Consider the following 20,407-nt stretch of genomic DNA (forward strand, 5'->3'; position numbering starts at 1 on the left):
TCCACCCCTTCTGGTGTTATCAACACCAATTGCTCCTGGTAACCCATATGTTCAGCCCAAGACACTGTAACCAACTCCTGCTCAGCATCCTCCAGGACTGTCCCAGGAGTCTCTCAAGTTCAAAGGTTAATCTCTGAGATGCTGCGGTGAGTAACACCCAGGCGAAAAATCAGAGGTGATTGGAGTAAAGAAAAATCATTGGATCTTTTAAAGAGGAAGAGCGTTTTATAGCAGCTGGAGTTATGTCAGCAACGCAGAATCACATAAAGGATTCCATTGTCCCTTTGGATTGAGTAATTGTCAAATCCTTCAGGGCACCAACATCAGTGACTCACCTCGGACACATCAGGTGAAGATGGTGGTCCTGGTGCTGATGTACAGACATTTCATTTTCTGAATTTTTGATTGTAAAGATAAAATGAAATGACTTTTAAAACCAAAGGAAGGAATTGCTACATTTTTAAAAACAAGTTACTGACAGTCATGGTGTGTGACAGTGGGGCAGGTATGTATAGACAACATGGGAGCAGGGTGTGTGCGGAGTCAGACTTAGCTTGCAACAGGTTGCTGTTTGGTCTGTCTACATATGGATCCAATGGTCATCAGCCTGACAACAGCTCTCTGATTGGTTCCTGGCAGCCAAACAGCTTTTGGATGTGGATGACAAAGGGTGGACCCTTTGGAATGCTGGAGAGGCAGGTAGTTAGTCTCTCTGTGCAGTAACAATCCCTGAAGCCTGAAGAAAGCCAGTTATTTTCTCCCTGCAGTTGCTGTAAGCTGTTGCCTTTAACCAGGATCGAAGGGACTTTGTTGTTAGTGTGCCAATTGCCCTGTGCCTTCCTGTGAAGAAGTGAAAAAAACTGGAAAAGGAAGAGTGAAGAGCAAAAAGTTCTGGCAAGCTGAGGAAGCATCTCATTGAACTCTGGGAACTGGTGCTACGTAAATGTATTTCCCAGTTTTATCCCTCAACTGGTAAAGCCAGTTTTGTTGTGGTTTGCCTGTGTCTGTCTGTTTATTTGTGGGAGAAAGTGAAGACTGCAGATGCTGGAGAGTCAGAGTCGAGAGTGTGGTGCTGGAAAAGCACAGCAGGTCAGGCAGCATCTGAGGAGAAGGAGAATTGACGTTTTGGGTATAAGCCCTTCATCAGGAATGCCCGAAACATCGATTCTCCTGCTCCTTGGATGCTGCCTGATTCTGCTGTGCTTTTCCAGCACCACACTCTCGACTCTGTTTATTTGTGCACTGGTTTTAAAAGGGGATTAAAATTTGATCTGGTAGAAGCCACATGTTGATAGCTTGTGATGATTTACTTGTGTTTAGAGTTTGCTTACTTATAGAGTCAGAGTCAAACAGCACAGAAACAGACCCTTTGTCCATGTCGACCAGGTGTCCTAAACTGAACTTGTTCTATTTGCCTATGTTTGGCCCATGTCTCTCTAAAGCTTTCCTACTCATATACCTGTCCAAATGTTTTACAGCCACTAACAGTGAGGTAAAGGAAATAGAGTAAAGGCAAAAGAGGGCTGAGTTTGAGGGTCACAGAGATCTCAGAGGGAGGTAGGGCTGGAAAAAGTGACAGAGGTAAGGAGGATGTGACTGTGAAATACTCCATGCATTGTCCTCTCAATCGCCTGCTGCTCGGCTAGGAAACCCATGCTGTACCAAGCATTCTTTATAAACTTGTGAGATCTCATCGTTCAGAAAGCAGAAAGGTCAAGAAGTTTGGAGGTACAGTAATGCTTTTGGTTGAAAATGGAAAATGATTAATTGTGTTGATTGTTATTTTTTTAATGGGGAGTGGTAATGACATCAAAGGGAATCTGGACCCAGAGGATGCCTGGTACAAAATAGCTGACATGATATCCCCAGAGAAACATGAGGTCAGGGCAGTTATGTAACAATCAGCTATAACTGTTTTGGTTAAATTGAGGAGAATGCAGATTGGTAGAGTTATTTAAAATTGCAAAGGGATAAGACATTGGAGTTAGAATGATATTGCTTCCAGGAGTTGCATTTCTAAGAAGGAGCTGAGATAAAAGTTTAAATGTAAGAGATTCATGAGAGAGAGGCAGCAACTTTATTTTACATTGACTCCGATCGTACATTCCATAACCTCAGTGACCATGGGCTGGATAAATTGTTCTGGATCAAGGACAGGCAAAAACTTTTGCAGAGAACTTTGAATTCTCAGTGTTTGGATGTTTCTCCAATTTATTTTGTCTCTGGGCTTTGATCTTCCTGAGACAGCAGAGAGATACAGACAGAGTGGTCTCTAGTTCCAGACACAATCCATCTCCTTAGCTCTACCAAAGCAGTTGTTTAAAATACAGCTCACTCGTATTTTCCTGTGTCTGGGTTTATTGTCTCCAATCTGAAGAGCTTCTGGTGATGTATTTTATCTTCAACTTCTCAGAAAGGTTTAAATCTAATTGCAGAGATATATTCTTCACACCTACTTGGTTTCAATCTCTCCTGATAAGAATGCGAATTTCGTTTCAGATTGGTTCTTGTTTATTGATTGTCTGTGTTGAGATGGCACCTATTGTTAGAAAAGCTGAAGCTATCTTGTGAAAGTAACATAAAAGGAGTTCTGGGGTTTACACATTAAAGAATTTAAACTAGCATCTCCCATTCTAAAAGATGAATTACTTAATCTAAATTTGCTTCATATATCATTACAGCTCCATGACACGGTAACCCTTTTGTATAAATTCTGTGTCTTATGGTCCTGTTCCACAACCACCTGATGAAGAAGCAGCACTCTGAAGGCTAGTGCTTCCAAATAAACCTGATGTTGTGTGATTTTTAACTTTGTCCACCTCAGTCCAACACCGGCATCTCCAAATCTTGTTTATTGATGTTTTCATGAAGCCTGGCTCAATCCATGGTCAGATGATTACTGCAGCCATTTTTAAGTCAATTAATTTTCCTTTTCGAAACAATTTCAAACCTTGGTATGAAAATCAGAAAAATTGATAGTGTGTATTTTATCACTATCCTGACAATAGCAAGACCTGCCCTTCAAGCTTCTTTTCACAATTGTCTTCCATACTATAAGGGGTATTTCTGACAACTTCTATCGCATCATTGAACTTCCTTTGACTCCATCTTAAAATGGAGGAAAAGTTGACTAGATTCAGAAACAGAAGAATTAAGAGAGGATAGTGTCAGGTATCAACCTTGCTTCTGGAAGCAGAACTGATCAAGTAGAAAGAGTTCTGAGAAAAGAGAGAGGAACCTAAAAGGGGATTTAAAAAACCTTAAACTGATACAATTGGGTTCCTCATATTCAGTCTTCATTTGCACACTACAATGCATACTTTACAGATGGGTGGCACAGTGGTTAGCACTGCTGCCTCACAGCGCCAGAGACCCAGGTTCAGTTCCCGCCTCAGGCGACACTCTGTGTGGAGTTTGCACGTTCTCCCCGTGTCTGCGCAGGTTTCCTCTGGGTGTTCCGGTTTCCTCCCACAGTCCAAAAATGTGCAGGTTGGGCAAATTGGCCATGCTAAATTGCCTGTAGTGTTAGGTGAAGGGGTAAATATAGGGGAATGGGTCTGGGTGGGTTATGGGTCGGTGTGGACTTGTTGGGCCGAAGGGCCTGTTTCCACACTGTAAGTAATCTAAAAAAAAAACCACAAAGGTACTTCATACTGTTACTAATTAGTTTTGTCCATTTTAGGAGCTTCACTTTGTCATAAAGTCATAGAGATGTACGGCATGGAAACAGACCCTTCGGTCCAACCCGTCCATGCTGACCAGATATCCCAACCCAATCTAGTCCCACCTGCCAGCACCTGGCCCATATCCCTCCAAACCCTTCTTATTCATATACCCACCCAAATGCCTCTTAAATGTTGCAATTGTACCAGCCTCCATCACTTCCTCTGGCAGCTCATATACGTACCACCCTCTATGTGGAAAAAGTTGCCCCGTAAGTCTCTTTTATATCTTTCCCCTCTCACCCTAAACCTATGCCCTCTAGTTCTGGACTCCCTGACCCCAGGGAAAAGACTTTGCCTATTTATCCTATCCATGCCCCTTATGATTTTGTAAACCTCTATAAGGTCACCCCTCAGCCTCCGACGGTCCAGGGAAAGCAGCCCCAGCCTGTTCAGCCTCTCCCTGTAGCTCAAATCCTCCAACCCTGGCAACATCCTTGTAAATCGTTTCTGAACCCTTTCAAGTTTCACAACATCTTTCCGATAGGACGGAGACCAGAATTGCACACAATATTCCAACAGTGGCCTAACCGATGTCCTGTACAGCCTCAACATGACCTCCCAACTTCTGTACTCAATACTCTGACCAATAAAGGAAAGCATACTAAACGCCGCCTTCACTATCCTATCTATCTGCGACTCCACTTTCAAGGAGCTATGAACCTGCACTCCAAGGTCTCTTTGTTCAGCAACACTCCCTAGGACCTTACCATTAGGTGTATAAGTCCTGCTAAGATTTTCTTTCCCAAACTGCAGCACCTCGCGTTTATCTGAATTAAACTCCATCTGCCACTTCTCAGCCCATTGGCCCATCTGGTCAAGATCCTGTTGTAATCTGAGGTAACCCTCTTCGCTGTCCACTATACCTCCAATTTTGGTGTCATCTGCAAACTTACTAACTGTACCTCTTATGCTCGCATCCAAATCATTTATGTAAATGACAAAAAGTAGAGGACCCATCACCAATTCTTGTGACACTCCACTGGTCACAGGCCTCCAGTCTGAAAAACAACCCTCCACCACCACCCTCTGTCTTCTGCCTTTGAGCCAGTTCTGTATCCAAATAGCTAGTTCTCCTTGTATTCCGTGAGATCTAACCTTGCTAATCAGTCTCCCATGGGGAACCTTGTCGAACGCCTTACTGAAGTCCATATAGTCCATCTACTGCTCTGCCCTCATCAATCCTCTTTGTTGCTTCTTCAAAAAACTCAATCAAGTTTGTGAGACATTAGTTCCCATGCACAAAGCCATGTTGACTATCCCTAATCAGTCCTTGCCTTTCCAAATACATGTACATCCTGTCCCTCAGGATTCCCTCCAACAACGTGCCCACCACCGAGGTCAGGCTCACCGGTCTATAGTTCCCTGGCTTGTCCTTACCACCCTTCTTAAACAGTGGCACCACGTTAGCCAACCGCCAGTCTTCCAGCACCTCACCTGTGACTATCAATGATACAAATATCTCAGCAAGAGGCTCAGCAATCACTTCTCTAGCTTCCCACAGAGTTCTAGGATACACCTGATCAGGTCCTGAGGATTTATCCACTTTTATGTGTTTCAGACATCCAGTACTTCCTCCTCTGTAATCTGGACATTTTGCAAGATGTCACCATCTATTTCCCTACAGTGTTTATCTTCCATATCCTTTTCCACAATAAATACTTATGCAAAATACTCATTTAGTATCTCCCCACTTTCTGCAGCTCCACACAAAGTCCTCCTTGTTGATCTTTGAGGGGCCCTATTCTCTCCCTGGTTACCCTTTTGTCCTTAATGTATTTGTAAAAACCCTTTGGATTCTCCTTAATTCTATTGCCAAAGCTATCCCATGTCCCCTTTTTGCCCTCCTGATTTCCCTCTTCAGTACATTCAGGTTAGAATTTGCCCTTGCTAATCTCTGAACTAAATGAAAAAAAAGCAACAAAACAAGAGCAGGTGAGAGATGGATGAATTGTTCAATTCTCATCCCATCAAATTCCTCCACCATCTGCAAGGCCTCGAGTCAAGACTCTGATGCAACATTCAGGGGGGGCAGGTTTGCAACAGCACACCAGAAGTTTGGCACTGTCCAAGACTCAATAGTTTTCCTGGTTGCTGCTGTTGAACTCAAAATACTTAAATTTCTTACAGTGTGGAAACAGGCCCTTCGGCCCAACAAGTCCACACTGACCCGCCGAAGCGCAACCCACCCAGACCCATTCCCCTACATTTACCCCTTCACCTAACACTACGGGCAATTTAGCATTTCCAATTCACCCTAACCTGCACGTTTTTGGACTGCGGGAGGAATCCGGAGCACCCGGAGGAAACCCACGCAGACAGGGGGAGAATGTACAAACTCCACACAGAGTCGCCTGAGGCGGGAATTGAACCCGGGTCTCTGGCGCTGTGAGGCAGCAGTGCTAACCACCGTGCCGCCCATAATCTATCCATTATAGTGAACTGGAGTTGGCAACGCTCTTCATGAAGCAACTGCATCATCTCATCGAGATTATTTCAAGAAAACCTCCCTACCCTCTGATATCACCAAGGGTAAGAGCAGCAACATTTGGGGAACACCATCTCTGGGACTGCGGGGGATCTAGAAAAAGCTCACAACAACCACTATTCCAGCATAAGTGGTCTTGAGCAATAAAATTGCCTTGCCGCATCCCACATTCAATAATAAAGCCCTGAAGTTCTTTTGTTAACAAAGTCCAGAGCAGTTCCCCTTTTTCTTTGGATCAAATATTGTTTAGTTGGAGACATAATACCAACTTACCACACTGCAACACCCCCAGACACACTGCAAAAAATAACTTTTACAAAAGATTCCAAATTTGAGGAGGGTCACGCCATTTCTGAGAAAGTCTGGTAAATAATGAAATATTACAGTGTGACTGTGTAAGCTGGGGTTTACCTCAGAATAAATATAATTTGAGGATTCAAATTCTTCTTCATTGAATGTCTTTACATGGTGTCAGGGTCTGGTTAGCTCAGCTGGCTTACATGTGGTTCAGAACAACCAGGGATCACAGTGGCTCAGCGGTTAGCACTGCTGCCTCACAGCACCAGGGTGCCAGATTTGATTCCAGCCTCGGGTGACTGCGTGTGTGGAGTTTGCACATTCTCCCTGTGTCTGTGTGGGTTTCCCCTGAGTGTTCCGGTTTCTCCCCACAGTCCAAAGATGTGCAGGTTAGGTGAATTGGCCATGCTAAACTGCCTATAGTGTTAGGTGCATTAGTCAGAGGGAAATGGGTCTGGGTGGGTTACTCTTTGGAGGGTCAGTGTGGACTGGTTGGGCAGAAGGGCCTGTTTCCATACTGTAAGGAATCTAAAATCATAGATATGGGACATGTCTCCTTGCCTGACCATAGCTGAATGCAGAGCAGTGCTCCTCATGTTACACAACCTATTGTCTCTCTCTGTTTATGATCCCTTGTGGTCTATGGTTAAGGACCTCCCTTCATGATACTCAACAGTCTTGTTTACGTAACTAATTCCACAGGTTTTCAACATTAAGGTTTGGTTACGAAAGCAGAACATTGCTGATATTTTAGTTTAAAAACACTGGTTACAGTTCCGGAATTTACACATCTGGGCTTCAGTGATGCATTCCCAATTTTCTGTCTCACTTCCTTATGGCTCCCATTTTGATCATGCAGATGTCACTATCCCCACCACCCCAAACGCAACATCCAACTACCAGTCTAGGTTTTCCTGTTAATCCCCATTTTTTTGCACAGTAATCTCACTTACCTTAGCCTCAATCTTGTTCCCTCCATCCCTGAACTCGCAGGCGCTCCAAGCTTCAAAGCCCTGCTGTAAGAAATATCCAAAGCTTTGAAGTAGAAAAGATCAAGTTTCATTGCAACTACAACGATTTGAACACATTGCATCACGTTCGGCCGAGTTCAAAGACTAAACTCATTTACGTCACCTGCTATTATCCAAAAAGTAAGTCTTGGGAACAGAAGTTTGATATTTGTGGCAATGCCTCATTTTGCCCCTTTCCTTGTACAAAGTTCAAACATCCAGTGTGCCAGTGGAAATGATCAACTGCTCAATTTCCAACAGCCCATTATTTTGTGACTCGCTGTGTCTCAGGAACATCTGGGTGTCAGTGTCTGAGCGGGGTGACTGACCAAATGGACATTTCCCTGACTGTTCCCATGAACAACTCCAATATTATCACTGCTCTCCACTTCCCAGAAAAAAATCCTGAAGAATCCTTCAGTGTTTTACAACATTCAGTCCAGCGATGCTTCGAGATGAAGCATCAATCCTCAGGGGCCAGGCATCAAGTTTAAATCAATATTCCCATTAACCTGCAGATATTTCAAATGGCTAGTACCAGGGTCCTGATTTTGCACTGAGGCATAAGCAATACAGAAGCGGCCTCTCCAAACCTTCAGCTCCTCAAAATTCAAAATAATAATTTTCAAGTCTTGAAGGAAGAAAAAATGAATTGGTGGCATTTAGAGCTTTGGAAATGACATTTCCAGGTTGGTCACTGCAGGTCCAGTAGATCAGCTATCTCTGGAATAGAAACTATACTCCCAATATCTTTGTGGTTTCTTACAGTATGAACACAGGATCCTTTCTTGCCTCTCAAGCATTTATATAATGCCTTGAACATAAGCCTGGAGTCACAGGTTTTAGATTAGATTAGATTAGATTACTTTACAGTGTGGAAACAGGCCCTTCGGCCCAACAAGTCCACACCGACCCGCCGAAGCACAAACCACCCATACCCCTACATTTACCCCTTACCTAACACTACGAGCAATTTAGCATGGCCAATTCACCTGACCTGCACATCTTTGGACTGTGGGAGGAAACCGGAGCACCCGGAGGAAACCCACGCAGACACGGGGAGAATGTGCAAACTCCACACAGTCGCCAGAGGCGGGAATTGAACCCGGGTCTCTGGCGCTGCGAGGCAGCAGTGCTAACCACTGAGCCACCGTGCCGCCCACTGAGGGTAATGAAGAAGGCATTTGATATGCTTGCCTTTATTGGTCAGTGCATTGAGTATAGGAGTTGGGAGGACATATTGTAGCTGTATAGGACAATGGTTCGGCCACTTTTTGAATGCTGCACACAGTTCTGGTCTCCCTGCTACAGGAGAGATGTTGTTAAACTTGAAAGGGTGCAGAAAAGATTTACAAGGATGTTGCCAGGGTTGGAGGATTTGAGCTATAGGGAGAGGCTGAATAGATTGGGTCTGTTTTCCCTGGAATGTTGGAGGCTGAGGGGTGACATTATAGAGGTATATAAAATCATGCGGGGCATGGTTAGGGTGAATAGACAAGGTCTTTTTCCCAGTGTAGGGGAGTCCATAGGTTTGAAGTGAGAGGAGTGGATATAAAAGGGATCAAAGGGACAACATTTTCATGCAAAGGGGGTGCTTGTATGGAATGAACTGCCAGAGGAAGTGGAGGAGGCTGGTACAATTGCAACATTTAAAAGGCACCTGGATGGGTATATGAATAGAATCCCTACAGTGTGGAAACAAGCCCTTCATCCCAACAGGTCCACACTTATCCTCCAAAGAGTTACCCACCCAAACCTGTTCCCCATTACTCTACATTTACCCCTGACTAATGCACGTAACCTACACATCCCTGAACACTACGGGCAATTTAGCACAGCCAATCCACCCCAACCTGCACATCTTTGGATTGTGAGAGGAAACCAGAGCACCCAGAGGAAACCCACGCAGACATGGGGAGAATGTGCAAATTCCACACAGACAGTCCTCCGAGGCTGGGATCAAACCCAGGTCCTTAGTGATGTGAGGCAGCCGTGCTAACCACTGAGCCATCGTGCTGCCACATGGAAAAGGAAGGGTTAAGAGGGATACTGGCCAAATGCTGGCAAATGGGACGAGATTAATTTAGGGTATCTGGTCGGTATGGACGAGTTTAATCTGGTCTGGTCTGTTTCTGTGCTGTTTACCTCTATGACTATATGATTCTCATGCCCTGAGGTATTTTTAGGAGTTTGAGTAGACATTGAGCCACTTAAGGAGAAACTGTAACAGATAATCAAAGAGATAGGCTTTATGAAGTGAGTTGGTGGCACAGTGGCTCAGTGGTTAGCACTGCTGCCTCACAGTGCCAGGGACCTGGGGTAAAATCCGGGCTTGATTAACTGCCTGTGTGGAGTTTGTACATTCTCGCCGTGTCTGCGTGGGTTTCCTCTGGGTGCTCTGGTTTCCTCCCACAATCCAAACATGTGCAGGTCAGGTGAATTGGCCATGCTAAATTGCCCAGAGTGTTCAGCGATGTGTGGGTTAGGTGCATTAGTTAGGGGTAAATGTAGAGTAATAGGGAGGGGAATGGATCTGAGTGAGTTACTCTTCGGAAGGTCAGTGTGGACGTGTTGGGCTGAATGGCCTGTTTCCACACAGTGGAGATTCTATGAAATGTTTAGGCAGACTACTCTGTTAGACAGTTGAAGGTAGCCACCAATTGTAGAGCAATTAAACAAGAGGCCAGGATTGGAGCAGTGCAGAGATCCTGGAGGGTTACAGGGCGAGGGTATGTTATGGTGGTGAGGAGTGCACAAGGCCAAGGAGGGATTTTAACAAGCAGCAACAAACTATGAGATACACAACACGGCTCCATCTGACCACAAACAGCGTTGGAGGTTCTCCATCAAACTGCAATCAGTGGATTCATCAAAAAGCTTCTAGTAATTGAAAAGCTTATTACATCTGGTGTGTCTGCCAATTTCCTCTTTTCCCTTTTCCTCAAATTAACCTGAGCAAGACGGAAAACTTTCCCAGGAAGAAAATCATGTGCACAAACCATGTAGTAAAATGGCAGGTTGCTGTATGTGTGGGTTTCAGTTTGATTATTCCAATGTGCTCCCCATCTATGATCCCTGGCCTCAGTAAACAGTCAATAATTCCAATATAGCCCTGTCCAAGGCGAGGAGAAAGTGAGCACTGCAGATGCTACAGAGGCGGAGTCGAAAAGCGCGGTGCTGGAAAAGCACAGCAGGTCAGGCAACATTCGAGGAGCAGGAGAGTTAACGTTTCAGACATAAGAGCTGAAAATGTGTTGCTGGAAAAGCGCAGCAGGTCAGGCAGCATCCGTTTCAGACATAAGCCCTTCTTCAGGAAGTGATGAAGGCCTTGTACCTGAAACATCAATTCTCCTGCTCCTCAGATGCTGCCTGACCTGCTGTGCTTTTCGATTCTGCCCCATGCTGAGTATGACTCAACCCTGTCTCCATCCTTTCATAACTATGGCTGGTTTCTGCCTTCTCCAACCTGAAATTTAATTCCATATTTTAGTCCTCAAAGCTGCAGAGGCCATGTAGTTACAATTGGACTCTGAAGCCCTCCCCACACACACACACACGCACACAAGCACACATAGACACACACAGGCACGCACACACACAGACACATACACACATGCACACACACACAGACAGACACACACACACACAGACACACATGCACACAGACACAGACAGATACACACACACACACATAGACAGACAGACACACAGACACATACACACAGGCACACGCACATGCACACACACACACACATGCACACACACAGACACACACAGACACAGACACACAGACACACGCACATGCACACACACACAGACAGATACACACACATACACACATGCACACACACACAGACAGACACACACACACACAGACACACATGCACACACACACAGACAGATACACACACACACACATAGACAGACAGACACACAGACACATACACACAGGCACACGCACATGCACACACACAGACACACGCACATGCACACACACAGAGACAGATACACACACACAGACACACGCACATGCACACACACAAAGACAGACACACGCACATGCACACACACAGACAGATACACACACACAGACACACACACAGACACACGCACATGCGCACACACAGACACACACAGACACAGACACACAGACACACGCACATGCACACACACACAGACAGATACACACACAGACACACGCACATGCACACACAGACAGACACACAGATACATGCACATGCACACACAGACAGATACACACACAGACACACACACACACGCACATGCACACACACACAGATAGATACACGCAGACACGTGCACATGCACACACATACACACAGACACACGCACATGCACACATACAGACAGATACACACAGACACACACACACAGATACATGCACATGCGCACACACACACACAGACAGACACACACACAGACAGACACACACACAAACACATATTACAATGCTTTTCCCTTGACCTCAGCACTAAAGCCTGCCCCTTTAGCTGCCGTGACCTCAGTCTCCCTACAGTCCTCCTATTCTTTCCTCTTTTAATAGTATGGTATTGCTGTTCTCGTGTTACTGAGCAAATGACCTGGAGGCAAGAGCTTTTTTTAAGTCCACATTATTTGACTTGTTCAAATCTGATGGAATTTAATTTCAGCTCTTTTTTATTCATTTGGAGAATGTGGACTTTCCTGGGTGAGGGGCATGTTTTTTTTTATCAATTCCGAGTTAATTAAATAAATCTAGACAAAGCAGCCAGTGTTGGCAAGAAAATGAAATGACTGGATTGTCAAGAAACCCCACACCGATCATAAATGTCCTTTCGAGAAGGACATCCGTGGAGAGTCTGACCTCCATGTGACTCCAGTCCCATATCAATGTAGCTGACCATTCAATGCCTGCTGCAATGGCTTTAGTTGTAAAAGAGAATCTCACTGTGAGGGGGCCTTCACCAGAAGAGCAGCAGCAGTTCAAGAAGGTGGCTTTAGTGATTGGAACAGGCTCAGACAGGTGGACCTCATAGAATATGATGAACAGCCCCAATCAGGGAGCCCTGGGTGACAGATATAAAGAGGAGTGTCAGACATCCTGTTCACTCTGAGAGCTGGCTCTGAGGGAGCTGGGTCAGTGTCAGGGACTTGAGGACGGGATACTGGTCTCTGTGTAGCTACTTCAGCCACCAACTTCTCAAGGTCAATTCTGGATCAGCCTATTACACTCCCGAGGGGGTGAATGGCCTGCTCTGTGATATAACACTTCTGTAATTGAATTGCTCTGAGCCCTGCCACCTATGCTCAAATCCTGAGAATGCAGTTTAAAAATCAGTCTTTCATTCTATGACTTTCAGTCCACTGGCTGATCTGCTGAATCTAAACATTGTGTTATTGGAAACTTGTATCGTTTTGACCAGAGAGTGAAAATATACATCTCGATGAAATCTACCCTCCACACTTGGCCAAAGAGACACCATGTCAACGGAAAACCCATAACGTGCCTTTTATTAGTTCATGCTGGATATGTGATATCCTTCAAGTACTGACTGAGTAAAGACAATGCCACATTTTACACTTTGCCTCAAACTCCCTGGACATTAAACTCTCAAAGTCAGCTTCAGGGCACCGCCCTAGGCCATTTGTCCCTCTCTAAACCAAGATCAACACGGAGAAAGATTCTAGCCACAGGATCCTTCATAGAGGAACAGCGCGGCCTCTGTTCAGCTTTCTAAGCTGAACATCCCCTTGGCATTGCCAACGCTTCTACATCGCGTAGTTTTTGTTCATTCATTCAACTCTCTCTTCCTCTTCACAGTCTCCATCCTTTCTCTCTTCCTAACGTTTTCACCTCACGGACCTTTATCCCTTTTCCTGTTCCCCACCACAGTCTCACTCCACCTCCCATTCCCCAGTTTCACCTCTTCATTGAATTTCCCGATGATCTGGGAACAGGATGAGGCTGATCATCTCTTTGAGCTCCTTCCTCTATTTAATTAGACGGTGGCTGATGTAAACATGATATCTTCATCTACTTGAAATACAAGCACAATGGGTCAAATGGTCTCTTACTGCCCCATAACAATTCTGTGATTCTGAGAGACTTGCTTCGGTTTCATAACCATTATTTTCTTCACATAAAATCCATTCAGATTTTTTAAAAAGTTCAATTGACCCTTTTGTCTCAATAGCTTTCGATGGGTCAGAGTTGCAGGTTTTTACTATCTCTTGTAGTCATAGAGTCGTTTCCTGAGATCACACTGAACAGCCTAGGAACAGGGCTGGCCCCTTCAGATTTTCAATGTCTGAGCTCCATCTTCCTGCCTTGTTCCACCCCAGCCCAATTAAAAACCTACCCATCCTAGTCACAAACTCTCAAACTGGCTTAGCAGTCAGTTTCTGAGGGTAGAAAGATCTAGATTTCCACCTGAAAAACTGCTTTCTGATTTCACTCTGGGATAAAATCATGTCCTTTATTCTTAACCCAACCCCTCCAGTGAAAATGGTCTTCTCCAGATCAAGCCGATTAAATCCCTTCAACACTCTGCAGACTTCCTCAGGTAATTCACTCCTCAATCTGCTACACTCAGAAGAAATAGAAGCCAGAGCAAACTGCCTTCATAATATACCCCTTCAAACCCTTCCACCTTCGTCGCCCAGCCCATCTGGCTGACCTTAATAATGCCCTAGGATTTGACTCCTGGTTTGCATTAAAATAATTCCCATTACTTTTGATAAATGAGAGGTTTGCGCAAATCTCCAAAGCCCCTTCCTGACAGTTTGGCCCTTAGGTTCGTGTTGCTGGTACATCAACAATCCATTCAGCATCTAAATAAACATTACTGTGATCGACAAGATATAGTTAGGTTGGGAGCCCTTGACATTCAAGCTTTCGTACAGATCTATTCAATAGCCCATGCTCTATTTTTACCCTGTTGTCTGACGGACTATCTCTGCAGGATCAAGACAACTAAAGAAATCTGATCTCCGTGCCCATCTTTTATGAACACGTGCTTTTCTCAAACAAGATGTGGAGGTGCCGGTGTTGGACTGGGGAGGACAAAGTTAAATATCGCACAATACCAGGTTATAGCCCAACAGGTTGGAGTATAACCTGGTGTTGTGCGATTTTTTAACTTTCTCAAACAGGGGGGAGTTTTTGCTACTGCTGTTTTAAACTAATGTGGCAGGGGGCTGGGAACTGGAGACCGTAAGAATCATGAAGATAGCATTACTAAGGGGAAGAGTAGGCAGAGAGCAGATGAAGGCTGAAAATGTGTTGCTGGAAAAGCGCAGCAGGTCAGGCAGCATCCAGGGAACAGGAGAATCGACGTTTCGGGCATAAGCCTTTCTTCAGGAATGAGGAAAGTGTGTCCAGCAGGCTAAGATAAAAGGTAGGGAGGAGGGACTTGGGGGAGGGGTGTCGGAAATGCGATAGGTGGAAAGAGGTCAAGGTGAGGGTGATAGGTCAGACTGGGTGGGGGCGGAGAGGTCAGGAAGAAGATTGCAGGTCAAGAAGGCGGTGCTGAGTCTGAGGATTGGGACTGAGAAAATGTGTGAGTCGCTCTTCCTCCAGGAAATGACGAAGGATGATCCAATGATAAAATAAAGAGCGGAGGATCCGGAGGGAGGTCATTTCCGCCACCTCCAAACAGACCCCACCACCAAAGATATATTTCCCTCCCCACCTCTATCAGCGTACCGGAAAGACCACTCCCTCCGTGACTCCCTCGTCAGGTCAACACCCCCCACCAACCCAACTTCCACTCTCGGCACCTTCCCCTGCAACCGCAAAAAATGCAAAACTTGCGCCCACACCTCCCCCCTCACTTCCCTCCAAGGCCCCAAGGGATCCTTCAATATCCATCAGAAATTCACCTGCACCTCCACACACATCATTTACTGCATCTGCTGCACCCAATGTGGCCTCCTATATATTGGGGAGACAGGCCGCCTACTTGCGGAATGTTTCAGAGAACACCTCTGGGACACCCGGACCAACCAACCCAACCACCCTGCGGCTGAACACTTTAACTCCCCCTCCCATTCCGCCAAGGACATGCAGGTCCTTGGCCTCCTCCATCGCCAGACCATGGCAACACGACGCCTGGAGGAAGAGCGACTCATCTTCCGCCTAGGAACCCTCCAACCACAACGGATGAACTCAGATTTCTCCAGTTTCCTCATTTCCCCTCCCCCCACCTTGTCTCAGTCAAATCCCTCGAACTCAGCACCGCCTTCCTAACCTGCAATCTTCTTCCTGACCTCTCCGCCCCCACCCCACTCCGGCCTATCACCCTCACCTTGACCTCCTTCCACCTATCACATTTCCAACGTCCCTCCTCCCTACCTTTTATCTTAGCCTGCTTGGCACACCCTCCTCATTCCTGAAGAAGGGCTTATGCCCAAAATGTCGATTCTCCTTCTCCTTTGAAGCTGCCTGACCTGCTGCGCTTTTCCAGCAACACATTTTTAAGCTTATGTCCTGTTGAAGGCAAAGGATAGGAAGGGCAAGATTTGTGAACCGTGGATGACAGGAGAAATTGTACGACTAGCTAAGAGGAAAAGGGAAGTTGACATAACGTCTAGGCAGCTAAGAACAGAACGGGCCCTGGAGGAATATTGGAAGAGTAGGACCAGTCTTAAACAAGGATTCAAGCGGGTTAAAAGGGGTTGTGAAATAGCTTTAGCGAGCAATATTAAGGAGAATCCCAAGCATTTTATTCTTATATAAGAAGCAAGTGGGTAACTAGAGAAAGGATTGGTCCACTAAAGGATAATGAAGGAAGGCTGTGTGTCAAACCTGAGAGAATGGGTGAGATTCTAAATGACTACTTTGCATCAATGTTCACTGAGGAGAGGAACATGATGAATGGTGAGATTAGAGATAGAAGTTTGTTTAGTCTAGATCATGTTGACATAAGTAGGGAAGATGTGTTGGGTAGGCTAGAGGTTATTAAGGTGGACAAATCCCCAGAACTGGATGGGATCTATCTCAGGTTGCTGAGGGAGGTGAGAGAGGAAATAGCTGAGGTCCTGACAGATATCGTTGTTGCATCCTTAAACACAAGTGAGGTGCCGGATGACTGGAAGGTTGCTCATGTTGTCCCCCTGTACAAGAAGGGTAGAAGGGATATTCCGGGTAACTACAGACCAGTGAGCCTGATGTCAGTGGTGGGAAAGTTGCTGGAGAAGATACGGAGGGATAGAATCTATTTATATTGAGAAAAGAATGGGCTTATCAGTGATAGGAACATGGTTTTGTGCAGGGGGAGATCGTGCCATGCCAAGTTAATAGAGTTCTTCGAGGAAGTGAGCAAGTTGATAGATGAAGGAAGGGCTGTAGATGTCATATACATGGACTTTAGTAAGGTGTTTGATAAGGTTCCCCATGGTAAACTAATAGAAAAAGTGGTGTGCAGGGTTTTCTAGCTAGGTGGATAAAGAACTGGTTGAGCAACAGGAGACAGAGAGTAGTAGTTGAAGGAAGTTTCTCGAAATGGAGAAAGATGACCAGTGGTGTTCCACAGGGGTTAGTGCTGGGGCCACTGTTGTTTGTAATATACATAAATGATCTGGAAGAGGGCACTGTTGGTATGATCAGCAAGTTTGCAGATGACATGAAGATTGGTTGTGTAGCAGAAAGCATAAGGGACTGTCAAAGAATACAGGAGGATATTGATAGACTGGAGAGTTGGGTGGAAAAGCGGCAGATGGAGTTCAATCCAGACAAATGTGAGGTGATGCATTTAGGCAAGACTAATTCTAGAACGAATTATACAATGAACAGAAGAGCCTTGGGAAAAGTTGATGGGCAGAGAGATCTGGGAGTACAGGTCCATTGTACCCTGAAGGTTGCTGCACAGGTGAATAGAGTGGTCAAGAAGACATATGGTATGCTTGCCTCCATTGGACGGGGTATTGAGTATAAGAGCTGGCAGGTCATGTTAAAATTGTACAAGATATTGGTTCAGCCGCATTTAGATTACTGTGTACCGTTCTGGTCGCCACATTACCAAAAGGATGTGGACGCTTTGGAGACGGTGCAGAGAAGGTTTATGAGGATGTTGCCTGGTATGGAAGGTGTTAGCTATGAAGAGAGGTTGAGTAGGTTAGGATTGTTTTCATTAGAAAAAAGGAGATTGAGTTCTACAAAACCATGAAGGGTATAGACAGGGTGGATATAGATAAGCTTTTTCCAGGGTGAGGGATTCAATAACGAGAGGTCATGCTTTCAAGGTGAGAGGTGAAAAGTTTAAGGGGGATACACGCGGGAAATACTTTACACAGAGGGGGATAGGTGCCTGGAACGCGTTGCCAGCTGTGGAGCTAGAGGCAGGCCCGGTAGATTCATTTAAGATACATCTGGACAGATGCATGAGTAGGTGGGGAGTAGCGGGATACAGACACTTAGGAATTGGGCGACAGGTTTAGACAGTAGATTTGGATCGGCTCAGGCTTGGAGGGTCAAAGGGCCTGTTCCTGCGCTGTACATTTTCTTTGTTCTTTGTTCAAGGTCCTGTTTTAGGGGATCTCAGACATTGAAACCGTACTCTCTGGAAAGCTATAGAGGCTGTGTTGAGAATCAGTTCCCTCGATGGAAAGACACTGATTCTGTGCAGATATTCCTGACTGTAACAACTCACACGGCCCATTTCTGATGACAGTTTACACTAATGAGACTTCTATCCCTGGAGTGTGTTAGGAGATGATCTAATTGAGGCGTTTAAGATGATTTAAAATGTTGACAGAGCAGACAGTGAGAAAATATTTCCTTTGTAAATCCAGGACATTGGGCACAGCCTTTGAATCTAACGTGGGCAGTTATAGGGTGATGTTAAGGAGTATTTCCTTACACAAAGGGAAATCTGGAACTCACTCTGAGCTAAATTACTGTTGGGTGGGGGAGAGTCCACTTTAATTCCAAACTGGGATTAATAGATTTTTGTTAAGGTAATTACATCGAAGATTACAGAACCAAAACAATACAGTGAGACACAATGATTTGAGTCTAGATGACTCATTAGTTTGCTCTCTCTCGGCCTGACCCACTGTGGTTTCCAGCACATTTTGTTTTCAGTTCAGATTCCGGAATCTGCAGTAATTTGCTCAAAGACAAACTACATCTGAGTCATATTCCAATTCAATGCCTGCTCCTATCAGTGACTTAACGCAAAATATCCCAGGATATCAAAGCTGGAAATCCTGGGTTAATGACAACCTCCAATGAGGCAAGAGACAGGTTGTTGTTTGGCTCTGGTCCATGGAACAAAAGTCAGCAAATGGATCAATCAGGATCTGCCTGATTGGCAGCATTGGCTCAAAGGGCTGAGTGGCCTCCACCTCTCCCTCTGCAATAGATTAGCCATTGGATACTATCGCTGACAGATTGGGATTTTCTCTGCATTTTGATATCGCCTTTGCACAGCCTGGTATTATTGTCAGCCTAAATATTATTAAACACTTTGTACTGAGCCAAAGCTAACATTCCACACATCTTCCTTGGCAGGAAGTCTGGCCATTTTACAATGTCAAAAATGACCAGCAAAACGCAATGGCAGGTGAGGTAGATGGGAGCTGAATGGAAAGTACCCTCTTTACTGCCCCAACAAGGGAGGGTGTTAAGGGGACGTGGGGAGAGTTTGGTCACATTGTTCCATCTCAGTGACATTATAATCAGAGCAGGAAGGTTTGCTCTGATTGTTTAAAGCAAAATTGTCAAACTGTTCTCACATAAATATCCATACTGTGCTTCCAGCTTCTTAAAGGCAGATGCAGTGGAAAACCATCATCCCCCACTCTCTGCTCCCATCCTCATATTCCTCCCTCACCCCGGGAAGCACTGAGGGTCAGAGGGACCCTGGTGTAGACGAGTTCCTTAAGATAGCAGGACATGTGATAAAGTCGTTACAAAGGCATATCGGATACTTGCCTTTATTAGCCGAGGAACAGAGTTTGAGAGCAGGGAGTTTATGCTGGAAATGTAGGAAACTGTAGCAGTTCTAACAGATCGACAACCACATACAGATGTGACCTCTGCGACCGGGACTGTCACTCCAGCATTGGTCTCTTCAGTCACAAGCGACATTGCTTCAGGGAAGCAGGAAGCTAGAACAACGAGGATGCAACCCATGGTCAGCCATGACCGAAAAGGGGCCTCTCGTAGGAAAAGTTGGTTAGCCCACAGCTATTGTAGAGTATTGTGTGCAGTTCAGGAATCCTCATAATAGGAGAATGTGTTAGCATTGGAGAGAGTCAGAGGAAATTTACTAGGATGTTGCTAGACCGGAGAGTTTCGGTTATGAAGAGAGATTGCCTCGACTGGGGGTGATTTCCTTGCAGCAGAGGAGATTGAGAAGGGGACATGTATAGAATTATGAGGGGCATAGATAGGGTAGACAGGAAGAAATGTCTCCCCTTGATGGTGGAATCAATGACCAAATGGCATAGATTTAAAGGAAGGGGCGGGAGGTTTCGAAAGGTTTAAAGGGGTTGTGAGGAAAATCGTTTTCACCCAGAGGGGAGTGGGAATCTGAAACTCACTACCTGTCAGGACGCCAGAGGTAGACACCCTCATAATGTTTACGAGGATGTGCGCTTGTGATGCCAAGGCATAAGCCAAGTGCTGGAAAATGGGATAGAATAGTTAGGGCAGGGGTGGAGAACCTGCGGCCTTCTAGGTCATTGTGTGTGGCCTTTTGAATGAATCCAAATTTTGCAGAGCAAATCTTTTTTTTTATTGATATGTTTTTTTCATCCTTTATTATTTTTATTTTAATTTTAAAATGAATGTATTTAAAATACCAGAGAGTAAAAGAAAATTCAACAATATTGCTGCGAATCTACATTCTCCCACTTAACCAAAATCAAGATACTCTTAAGGTCAC

At 45.2% G+C, this 20,407-nt stretch overlaps 1 protein-coding gene across 12 annotated transcripts in view; it reads right to left on the reverse strand.

Annotated features, from left to right (window-relative positions):
- The window catches only part of srcin1a (SRC kinase signaling inhibitor 1a), a 584,261-nt gene that overhangs the window by 333,291 nt on the left and 230,563 nt on the right, over nucleotides 1-20,407 (reverse strand). For 11 of the 12 annotated variants that reach the window (XM_087977753.1, XM_087977752.1, XM_087977750.1 and 8 more), the window contains one exon: nucleotides 7,461-7,523. The exons of the other annotated variant lie outside the window; for it this stretch is intronic. In XM_087977753.1, the coding sequence (XP_087833879.1) occupies nucleotides 7,461-7,523 (63 nt within the window). The remainder of the gene's footprint in view (nucleotides 1-7,460; nucleotides 7,524-20,407) is intronic. 12 annotated transcript variants of the gene reach the window in all.

Source organism: Chiloscyllium plagiosum, unplaced genomic scaffold (genome assembly GCF_037043375.1).
Source record: "Chiloscyllium plagiosum isolate Xiang-an unplaced genomic scaffold, Cpla_swu_hap1 HiC_scaffold_32, whole genome shotgun sequence".
Classification (NCBI taxonomy): Eukaryota; Metazoa; Chordata; class Chondrichthyes; order Orectolobiformes; family Hemiscylliidae; genus Chiloscyllium; species Chiloscyllium plagiosum.